Source organism: Symphodus melops (genome assembly GCF_947650265.1).
Source record: "Symphodus melops genome assembly, contig: scaffold_252, whole genome shotgun sequence".
Lineage (NCBI taxonomy): Eukaryota > Metazoa > Chordata > Actinopteri > Labriformes > Labridae > Symphodus > Symphodus melops.
The window spans coordinates 14,054-24,955 of NW_027636746.1; the positions used below are offsets into that span (position 1 = coordinate 14,054).

A 10,902-nucleotide genomic window follows, 5' to 3' on the forward strand; every position below is an offset into this window, starting at 1 on the left:
TTTGATGTCCAGTTTGAGTCAACAGATATAATAATCATTATAGTAACTATAATAATAACAATCATTATAGTAACTATAATAATAACAATCATTATAGTAACTATAATAATAACAATCATTATAGTAACTATAATAATAACAATCATTATAGTAACTATAATAATAACAATCATTATAGTAACTATAATAATAACAATCATTATAGTAACTATAATAATAACAATCATTATAGTAACTATAATAATAACAATCATTATAGTAACTATAATAATAACAATCATTATAGTAACTATAATAATAACAATCATTATAGTAACTATAATAATAACAATCATTATAGTAACTATAATAATAACAATCATTATAGTAACTATAATAATAACAATCATTATAGTAACTATAATAATAACAATCATTATAGTAACTATAATAATAACAATCATTATAGTAACTATAATAATAACAATCATTATAGTAACTATAATAATAACAATCATTATAGTAACTATAATAATAACTAAAATAATAATAAATAACATTCTTGACTCTAAATGACACTTGATGAAAGGTTTTTTAAACAAATGAATTTATTTGAATATTTTAATTATTCGACTGAATGTTTGTAAAATGAGTCCAGAACGAGCTGATCTGTGATTTAACAATAATAATAATATTAATACCAATAATAATTATTATAGTAAAAATAATAATAATGATCTATGAGGAGGCTGGTTTGTTGGACTTCTCTCAGTGAACTTCTTCAGACATTTCAAATAAAAACAATAATGACATGATTTTTATTTTTTAACATTCTCACCGGAAATGTTTAAAGATGTTTCGATGACGGTTCATCATTTTATCCTCTTTTTTCCAAATATTCTGACTTGTGTCACTTCAAGTTAAAATCGTTTAGAAGCTTTTATCAAGTGCACGTGATCGCTTGTTTCTGACTTCCGGTCGACAATTAAATTTAGATTTTTAAAACTTAAAACCGTTTTTTTACATCAAAGGAAAAATGTTTATTCTCATGAATTATTTATTTGTTTTATAATGAAATGTTGTTTCTGCTTTATTCTGGAGTCACTCCGTGGAAACAGAAATATTCATAAACTTTAAAAATTAAACTGTCTTAAATACAAATTAAATAAATAAAATAAAAGTCTTTTTGTCGGAGCTGCCGACAGGAAACAATCCTCATGATGAATAGAATCAAATCAACGTGACGTTTGTTTTTACTGAGGCTGATCAACTGTCCGTCATTAACTGAGGAATAAGTGATGTCATAAATTAATGACACGTCATTAATGAATTAATGACGTGTCATTAACTAGTGCGCGTGGCCAGAGTCCATCATGGTGTTTTTATTAAATAAAAGTGCATCATTACATTTACCTGTCAGGTACATTCCACATATAAATAAAAACACGTGTGTACAGGTGCGTGTGCTGCGTTCAGGGACCCGCTGGGAAGCAGGAGAAGTTTGAGGGAACTAAAAATAAAGTGTGATCTGATCTGGGAGCAGTGGTCTGTACAAAAACATTTAAATTATTCATTTCTAATCTCACAACTCACGGATTATTTACAAGAATAACCGAGCCGAGCCGAGCCGAGCCGGGCCGAGCCGAGCCGCTCCGGTCTGTCCCGGTTTAGGCCTTTGAGAGTCCGCTGAGCTCCTTGTGAGTCCGGCCTGAAGCTCCTCAGGAAAACTAAAAACTCCTCAGTCCGTCTCGTTTCCACAAACAGAGTCCGAGTCTCCCAGTCTCCATGTCTCCCAGTCTCCGGGTCTTCCAGTCTCCGAGTCTCCGGGTCTCCGAGTCTCCGGGTCTCCGAGTTAAGAGCTGTCGTTCTCGGACCCGTGCAGCAGCAGCCCGTGGCCCGGACCGGGTCCTGCTCCCGGTTTGTGTTTGTTGAGCAGCTGGGTGATCTTCTCGTCGTCAGAGTTCGGGTCTAACGGTTTGTTGTAGTCGTCGTCCTCGTCCTCGACGTCCGACCCCCCCTTCAGTCTCTCCGTCTCCGAGTCCTGCTTCTTCTTCGCGGTCGCCATCTCCGCCGCGTGCTTCTTCCGCCACTTCGTCCTCCGGTTCTGGAACCACACCTTCACGAGACACACACACACACACACACCGGGGTCAGGTTGAACCGAGGTCAGGTCTGACCCTGGTCAGGTCTAACCCGGGTCAGATAAAAACATGAGAGCGGACAGACAGGGAAAAATAAAGTCCGAACAAAACTCAAAACTAAACAATGAAGAAATCCAATCCACTTTATTTCTATAGCACATTTAAAACACTTTCAATTAAACACAAAATGTTTCATTGAAAGACAATTTGTTTGTTTTTAATCCAGAAGAGTTCAAAATGTCAGAAACCTCCAAAACCTTCAAAACCTTTAAAACCTTTAAAACCTTCAAAACCTCCAAAACCTTCAAAACCTTTTAAAACCTCCAAAACCTCCAAAACCTTCAAAACCTCCAAAACCTTCAAAACCTTTTAAAACCTCCAAAACCTCCAAAACCTCCAAAACCTTCAAAACCTTCAAAACCTTCAAAACCTCCAAAACCTTTAAAACCTTTAAAACCTCCAAAACCTCCAAAACCTTTAAAACCTTTTAAAACCTCCAAAACCTCCAAAACCTCCAAAACATTCAAAACCTTTTAAAACCTCCAAAACCTCCAAAACCTCCAAAACCTTTAAAACCTTTTAAAACCTCCAAAACCTCCAAAACCTCCAAAACCTTTAAAACCTTTTAAAACCTCCAAAACCTCCAAAACCTTCAAAACCTTCAAAACCTTTTAAAACCTCCAAAACCTCCAAAACCTCCAAAACCTTTAAAACCTCCAAAACCTTTAAAACCTTTAAAACCTTTAAAACCTTTAAAACCTTTAAAACCTTTAAAACCTTCCACTTGATTTCAGAATCAAAAACACACATTCAATATAAAAGTGAATGAAAGGATTTGATATTTACATTAAAGGTGAGCTCGTGCACGTGCAGGATAATATGACATTAGTTCAAATAGAATCAGTCTCGTTCCCAGTGTGTGTGCTGGTTTCACTGGTTTCACTGGTTCCTCAGTCTGTGGGATCTGATCTTTCGTTTGAAAATGTTTAATTTCACCTGCTCATTATTACAATTATTATTTTAATAATCATTATTATTTTTAATGTTTATTTTAATGATCATTATTATTTTAATTGTTATTTAAATGATAATTATTATATTAATTATTGTTCTTCAAACAAAGGAGAAATATAAAAATCCACATTAAAGGAAGTTTGATAAAAACACTTCAGACTTTTATTTATATTTAAAAATCTTTTTTTCTGAGTCTGAAAAAACACAACAAATAAAGACTTGACTGTTTATTATATTTGATTTAAATGTGTGTGTGTGTGTGTGTGTGTGTGTGTGTGTGTCCCGGGCTCACCTTCACCTGGCTCTCCGTCATGCCCAGGCTGTAGGCCAGCCTCGCGCGCTCCGGTCCCGCCAGGTACTTGGTTTGTTCGAACGTTTTCTCCAGCGCGAAGATCTGCTGCCCGGAGAAGGTGGGCCGCGTGTGCTTCCGTTTCCCGTCCTTATCCAGCAGCACCGAGTTCTGGTCTGAACCGGGACAGGAAGAGAGCACGAGTTAGAACCAGACCAGGACACTTCAAGAATTCAACATTTGATTGTTTTTATTTATCAGACATTTGATCTGGTTTTAGTCTCACTCACACTCACGCGCTGAGCACGCGAACCGGGCGTCCCTCCACGGCGCGCTCTGCATCACTCCGGGCCAGAAGATGGGCGTCCGGCCCGGCAGCTCCGCCAGAGGCTTTGGGTACCGGGCCACGGCCACGGCGGCGGCCCCGGGACTGAAGTAGAGTCCGTGTGGAGGCGGGGGGCTGAGGCTGCTGAACCGGGGCAGACTGGACAGGATCCCCGCGGAGGACGAGGCGGCGGCGGCGGCGGCGGCCGCAGCAGCAGCAGCGGAGGGCCGGCTCAGGATGTCGTTAATCCCGTGCGGGGTGGCGGAGGAGCTCTGCTGCGGGGAGCCCAGACCCGACGACATCCCCCCGGAGCTCTTGATGCCAGGGGAGGAACCCGCCATGCCGCCCGGGTTAGGAGAGGTGGTGGCCGGGGAGGTGGAGGAGTTGTGTCCGGGGGAGGAGAGGGGGTAGGCCGGATACAGGGGGGTCTTCATCTCCGTCATGCTGTGCAGAGCTGCTAAAGGAGGGGGGCTGAGGAGGAAGGCGCTCTGTCGGGACCCGTCCATCTGACCCACCGCTAACATCACCGAGGCTGTGCGGGGCCGGGACCGGGGCTGCGCGGGGCCGGGACCGTGCGGGGCTGAGGGGCACAGTCCGGACTACAGCTGGACCAAAAGCCGCTCCGCTCCGAAACTCAAGCCCATCTCAGGACCAGGACCAGGTGAGTCCTGAGAGTTTTCTCTGGTCAAACAAAAATCAAAATTAATCTCCTCACAGCAGATCTTTCCTCGCAGTCTGTGCGGGCCTATGCGGGTTTGTGCGGGTCCGGGTCCTCTCTGGTCCTCAGGCAGAGGTAATAAAACCGGATCAGATCCTCTATGAGCTAAAGTCCAAACTTTCAGAGAACGGGGGGGTGTCTCTGTCCTGATTGGCTGACCTCCCCGTGACGTAGGGGTGTATAGATTTAGGGAAGCCTCCTGATTTGCTGATCGGATAAAAAAACAAAAAAAACTCTGATGTTTGTAGAAAGAAGAGCTCGTGACAGGTTGAACCAAACACCTGTAACCTTTGATATCACCGCTGGGATCCGATGAGTCCACTCTTTATTTAAATACATGATTTTAATTTCTGTCAGTTTATTAATTTATTCATAAAAATGTTTTCAAACTCCACAAACAGGAAGTATAAACGAAAAAAAAAATCAGTTAATGAAAATAAGATTTTCATGTTATGATCAGAATCTGTGAAGAAAGTCAAAGTTCAGCTAATCATTTATTAATGACGTCATATTTATGAATAGAGATCAACTGTTTTTCATCCTGAGGTATTTATTTAGGTATTTATTTATTTGATATTCTTTTGACTGCAATATATATTTGTGTTTTTTTTATTAAAGTGTCAAGATTTTAATTTGATGCAATCTAATGCACATCTTCAAAATAAAAGCGTAACAATTTCCATATTTAAATACAAAAGAACAGAATTTGAACCTGCACATTATCTACTTGAACTATTTTAATGGTTTGTGTTTTTTCCCCTGACCAATTAAATGTAAACTAAGTATTAACGTGAACCTTTCAAAACAAAAGACTCAGGGATGCGCTTTATTGTTATTGTAACACTATATATTATATATATATATAAAAAACACTCGTGACTAAGTTAATAAATAAACTGTTCTATTACAGTGAATAATTAAATGAATTTAAATATCTGACCAGGATTAACGATTTAACATTTTAATGTTTGACAAAAACAAAATCGTCATTAAAATGTTTCAATGTCTCTGAAAGTTTCCAGTTTTATTCTGAAAATCAAGAGAGACAATTTTATTTCGATTAAAAAATGCAATGAGATAAAAGTGTCCAATCGTCCCTGATCAGTTTTTATAGTTAATTATTTTATTGAGTTAATTTCAAACGTTCATGAAGATGGCGTTCAGCTGCACGCGCCACCACGGGGCGTCACGTGTCCATCTTTACCTTTTTAAATAAAGAGTTCTAATAGCAAACTGGAAACAATCGTTCTGAGGCGCTTTCATCAAGGAACATTATTTTACAAACATGTGGAGAAAATAAACATTAATATATCACTGTTTTAATGAAGATTTATTTTATTTTGAAAGAGATGAAACCTAATAGCAATAATTCATCGATGACACGGTTGAAGCTTTCTTACTGAACACCTGGTGCTTTGAATATATTTATTTTTCATTATATTTGATCAGATCTGTTTCCTGTTTCTTTTTTTAAACCTCTCACTTTAATCTCAAATCTTTTATTTTGGAAATCTAAACGTTTCTCATTTTTGACAGAAAAGATTCTTTGAGTTTGAGTACCAGCTGCTCTCAGGTCAAACTGCTTTCTTTTAACAATATAAAGACATTTGATTTTCAAACTGTCTGCACTAAGTTTCTCTTCCTCACTCAGAGGACGCATTCACTGCGCGCGCACGCACAAAGTGATACAGGCTCGCCCCCTGGTGGACTCTATCAGAACTGCGCTGCCAGCACAGACTGCACGTGAACAACAAAAACAGGTATTATTGCCTTGTAGAGAAAGATTCAATATTGACAGAAATAACTGTGTGTTTTGTGATGTTGAAATTGAAACCCAACAACATCTATTTTATTATTGTAACTTTACAAAAACTTTTTGGGGCTCGTTTAGAAATTGGATTTCTACTAAAGAACTAAATTTCCAACTTTAGAATATAACAAAATAAAATTGTGTATTTTAATGGAAGAAAAAAAGAAGAGGAGATTGTATAATGCAGTCATTATCTTGGCCAAACAATATAAAACATAAATGCAGATTTCTAAAAGTCAAACCACTTAACAAATTTACACAAATCAATGATAAAGATTAGAACTAAACGAGCTGCTGAACTAACTCAAAGTTTAAAGTCACTGCTTCCAACTTCAGATATTTGTGTTTTATGTTTTATTGTTCCATCTGTTCATGTTTTGTTTTGTTTGTTTGTTTGTTTATTAAGTCGTGTTAAGTCGAGCTCGGTCTGTAACTTTCCATGTAAACTGTGATTTTTGTAATAGTCAGATTTTGATTATAAATAAAAAGGAGAAAAAAAAAAAAACGTCTGTATTATTTCTTGTCACGTGTTTCCAGTCCAGCCGGAAGTCGCTTTGCAAATGACTTCCTGAAGAGTTCACCTGGATTCCCCCCCCCCCCCCCCCCCAGTGAACACCTGAAGAGATGACTGATGGTCATACTGGGGGAAGTTGGGGTGTTCATGTTGTGCCTCCTTTTCTCCTTCAGACTCTTTTTTATTAACAAGGTTTTATATTCCAGCTTCCTGAATTCAATCATCAAATAACAGCCAATCATCTCCCAGTAAATACAAACACATTCAAAGGCAGAAACTAATAAGTTAAAGTCAGATTGTCTCCACACTGATCATTTTAATGAGCGAGTCGCTTTAAAAGTTGCGCCGCAATGAATTGTGGGTCGGCATTATCTGGTCTCCTTCAATAAAGGAGGCTCCAGTGTTTCCTAAAGGAAGCATTGAGCCTCCTCTCCTCAACTTTTAGAGAATTCAAACACTAACATGGCCGCCAACGCCACCCTCCGGGGCCATACGGGTAAACGCAGCCTTTTTGACCCTTCAACTTGAGTTTGAGGATTTGAGAACAAAATAAGTCAAACTATTCAAACATGTTTTTTTAACAGGTCTATCTTTCAGCCCAGAATTACACCTGGATCCTGCTGGATCTGGTGGGACCCCGTATTTCTTAAAACCGTACAGCAGTTCTGGGGGTCATGACCCGCCTCTTCACCGGGGACCAATCACATGGCAGCTTGTTCTGCTGTTTTATATTTAAAGTGACCTTGTCTTTGTTCTCGGGACAGCTGAACACAGACAGGAAGTGTTAGAGAGAGAGGCTGGACCTGGACCCGGAGCTGGACCTGGACCCGGAGCTGGTGAAAGGGGGGGCCTTAGGTTTGGTCTTTGTTGATGCTCAAATGGATCCTGATGATACCCAGCTCAGTGTGCTGCCCCCTAGTGGACATCAACCCTCATGAGCTGATGTCAGTGATGACGTCACTGCCCCAGCTGTTTATAAATATTTTAACTTCAGATGATTGGTTCCCTCGACTCGGACACTTCCTGAGTCTGGGGATGAACGGAGGATTTGGGGGTCTGCAGGACTTTAATCTGGACTCACCTGCTGGTGGGTTTGGAGTTTTAATCTGTCAGTGAGTTTCTCTCTGTCTGGCTCCTCGTGTCAGTTGACCTTTGACCTTTACACTGGGACTCAGAGGGTCTTTTTCAAACCTTCCACTACACCCTCGCCCTCCCCACGACCCCTCGCGTCCACGCGGAGGGCCCGCCATATTAAGTCCGTCTCAAACCACTTAGTCTGTCTGCACCGATGCCCACGTGTAACGCCTATTGCGTCCGGTCGTCACTGAAGGAGCGACCTGTACTAAAGAAGGAGTGACCTGTACTAAAGAAGGAGTGACCTGTACTAAAGGAGTGACCTGTACTAAAGAAGGAGTGACCTGTACTAAAGAAGGAGTGACCTGTACTAAAGAAGGAGTGACCTGTACTAAAGAAGGAGTGACCTGTACTAAAGGAGTGACCTGTACTAAAGAAGGAGTGACCTGTACTAAAGAAGGAGTGACCTGCACTAAAGGAGTGACCTGTACTAAAGAAGGAGTGACCTGTACTAAAGAAGGAGTGACCTGTACTAAAGAGAGTGACCTGTACTAAAGAAGGAGTGACCTGTACTAAAGGAGTGACCTGTACTAAAGAAGGAGTGACCTGTACTAAAGGAGTGACCTGTACTAAAGAAGGAGTGACCTGTACTAAAGGAGTGACCTGTACTAAAGAAGGAGTGACCTGTACTAAAGAAGGAGTGACCTGTACTAAAGAAGGAGTGACCTGTACTAAAGAGAGTGACCTGTACTAAAGAAGGAGTGACCTGTACTAAAGAAGGAGTGACCTGTACTAAAGGAGTGACCTGTACTAAAGGAGTGACCTGTACTAAAGGAGTGACCTGTGCTAAAGAAGGAGTGACCTGTACTAAAGAAGGAGTGACCTGTACTAAAGAAGGAGTGACCTGTACTAAAGAAGGAGTGACCTGTACTAAAGAAGGAGTGACCTGTACTAAAGGAGTGACCTGTACTAAAGAAGGAGTGACCTGTACTAAAGAAGGAGTGACCTGTACTAAAGGAGTGACCTGTACTAAAGAAGGAGTGACCTGTACTAAAGAAGGAGTGACCTGTACTAAAGGAGTGACCTGTACTAAAGAAGGAGTGACCTGTACTAAAGAAGGAGTGACCTGTACTAAAGAAGGAGTGACCTGTACTAAAGGAGTGACCTGTACTAAAGAAGGAGTGACCTGTACTAAAGGAGTGACCTGTACTAAAGAAGGAGTGACCTGTACTAAAGGAGTGACCTGTACTAAAGAAGGAGTGACCTGTACTAAAGAAGGAGTGACCTGTACTAAAGAAGGAGTGACCTGTACTAAAGAAGGAGTGACCTGTACTAAAGGAGTGACCTGTACTAAAGAAGGAGTGACCTGTACTAAAGGAGTGACCTGTACTAAAGAAGGAGTGACCTGTACTAAAGAAGGAGTGAACTGTACTAAAGGAGTGACCTGTACTAAAGAAGGAGTGACCTGTACTAAAGGAGTGACCTGTACTAAAGAAGGAGTGACCTGTACTAAAGGAGTGACCTGTACTAAAGAAGGAGTGACCTGTACTAAAGGAGTGACCTGTACTAAAGAAGGAGTGACCTGTACTAAAGGAGTGACCTGTACTAAAGAAGGAGTGACCTGTACTAAAGAAGGAGTGACCTGTGCTAAAGAAGGAGCGACCTGTACTAAAGAAGGAGCGACCTGTACTAAAGAAGGAGTGACCTGTACTAAAGAAGGAGTGACCTGTGCTAAAGAAGGAGCGACCTGTACTAAAGAAGGAGTGACCTGTACTAAAGAAGGAGTGACCTGTACTAAAGGAGTGACCTGTACTAAAGAAGGAGTGACCTGTACTAAAGAAGGAGTGACCTGTACTAAAGAAGGAGTGACCTGTACTAAAGAAGGAGAGACCTGTACTAAAGAAGGAGTGACCTGTACTAAAGGAGTGACCTGTACTAAAGAAGGAGAGACCTGTACTAAAGAAGGAGTGACCTGTACTAAAGAAGTGACCTGTACTAAAGAAGGAGTGACCTGTACTAAAGAAGGAGTGACCTGTACTAAAGAAGTGACCTGTACTAAAGAAGGAGTGACCTGTACTAAAGAAGGAGTGACCTGTACTAAAGAAGGAGTGACCTGTACTAAAGGAGTGACCTGTACTAAAGGAGTGACCTGTACTAAAGACGGAGTGACCTGTACTAAAGAAGGAGTGACCTGTACTAAAGAAGTGACCTGTACTAAAGAAGGAGTGACCTGTACTAAAGAAGGAGTGACCTGTACTAAAGAAGGAGTGACCTGTACTAAAGGAGTGACCTGTACTAAAGAAGGAGTGACCTGTACTAAAGAAGGAGTGACCTGTACTAAAGAAGGAGTGACCTGTACTAAAGAAGGAGTGACCTGTGCTAAAGAAGGAGTGACCTGTACTAAAGAAGGAGTGACCTGTACTAAAGAAGGAGTGACCTGTACTAAAGGAGTGACCTGTACTAAAGAAGGAGTGACCTGTACTAAAGAAGGAGTGACCTGTACTAAAGAGAGTGACCTGTACTAAAGAAGGAGTGACCTGCACTAAAGAAGGAGCGACCTGTACTAAAGAAGGAGTGACCTGTGCTAAAGAAGGAGCGACCTGTACTAAAGAAGGAGTGACCTGTACTAAAGAAGGAGTGACCTGTGCTAAAGAAGGAGCGACCTGTACTAAAGAAGGAGCGACCTGTACTAAAGAAGGAGTGACCTGTACTAAAGAAGGAGTGACCTGTGCTAAAGAAGGAGCGACCTGTACTAAAGAAGGAGTGACCTGTACTAAAGAAGGAGTGACCTGTACTAAAGGAGTGACCTGTACTAAAGAAGGAGTGACCTGTACTAAAGAAGGAGTGACCTGTACTAAAGAAGGAGTGACCTGTACTAAAGAAGGAGAGACCTGTACTAAAGAAGGAGTGACCTGTACTAAAGGAGTGACCTGTACTAAAGAAGGAGTGACCTGTACTAAAGAAGGAGTGACCTGTACTAAAGAAGGAGAGACCTGTACTAAAGAAGGAGTGACCTGTACTAAAGGAGTGACCTGTAC

At 40.8% G+C, this 10,902-nt stretch overlaps 1 protein-coding gene across 1 annotated transcript; it reads right to left on the reverse strand.

Annotated features, from left to right (window-relative positions):
- Positions 1-1,341: 1,341 nt before the first annotated feature.
- nkx6.1 (NK6 homeobox 1) lies at positions 1,342-4,517 on the reverse strand. The gene is made up of 3 exons (XM_079372865.1): positions 3,714-4,517; positions 3,427-3,599; positions 1,342-2,095 (listed from the first exon to the last, which is right to left on the reverse strand). The coding sequence occupies exons 1-3, from the start codon at positions 4,270-4,272 to the stop codon at positions 1,832-1,834; spliced, it is 996 nt and encodes a 331-aa protein (XP_079228991.1). The 5' UTR covers positions 4,273-4,517; the 3' UTR covers positions 1,342-1,831.
- Positions 4,518-10,902: the final 6,385 nt, after the last annotated feature.

Excerpts from the sequence above, each read along its gene's own strand:
- nkx6.1 (XM_079372865.1), bottom strand. The coding sequence starts at position 4,272 with ATGTTAGCGGTGGGTCAGATGGACGGGTCCCGACAGAGCGCCTTCCTC. Across the intron at positions 3,600-3,713 it reads CGCGTGCTCAGCGCGTGAGT|ACCAGAACTCGGTGCTGCTG; the intron begins GTGAGTGAGACT and ends GTCCCGGTTCAG. Across the intron at positions 2,096-3,426 it reads TGACGGAGAGCCAGGTGAAG|GTGTGGTTCCAGAACCGGAG; the intron begins GTGAGCCCGGGA and ends TGTCTCGTGAAG.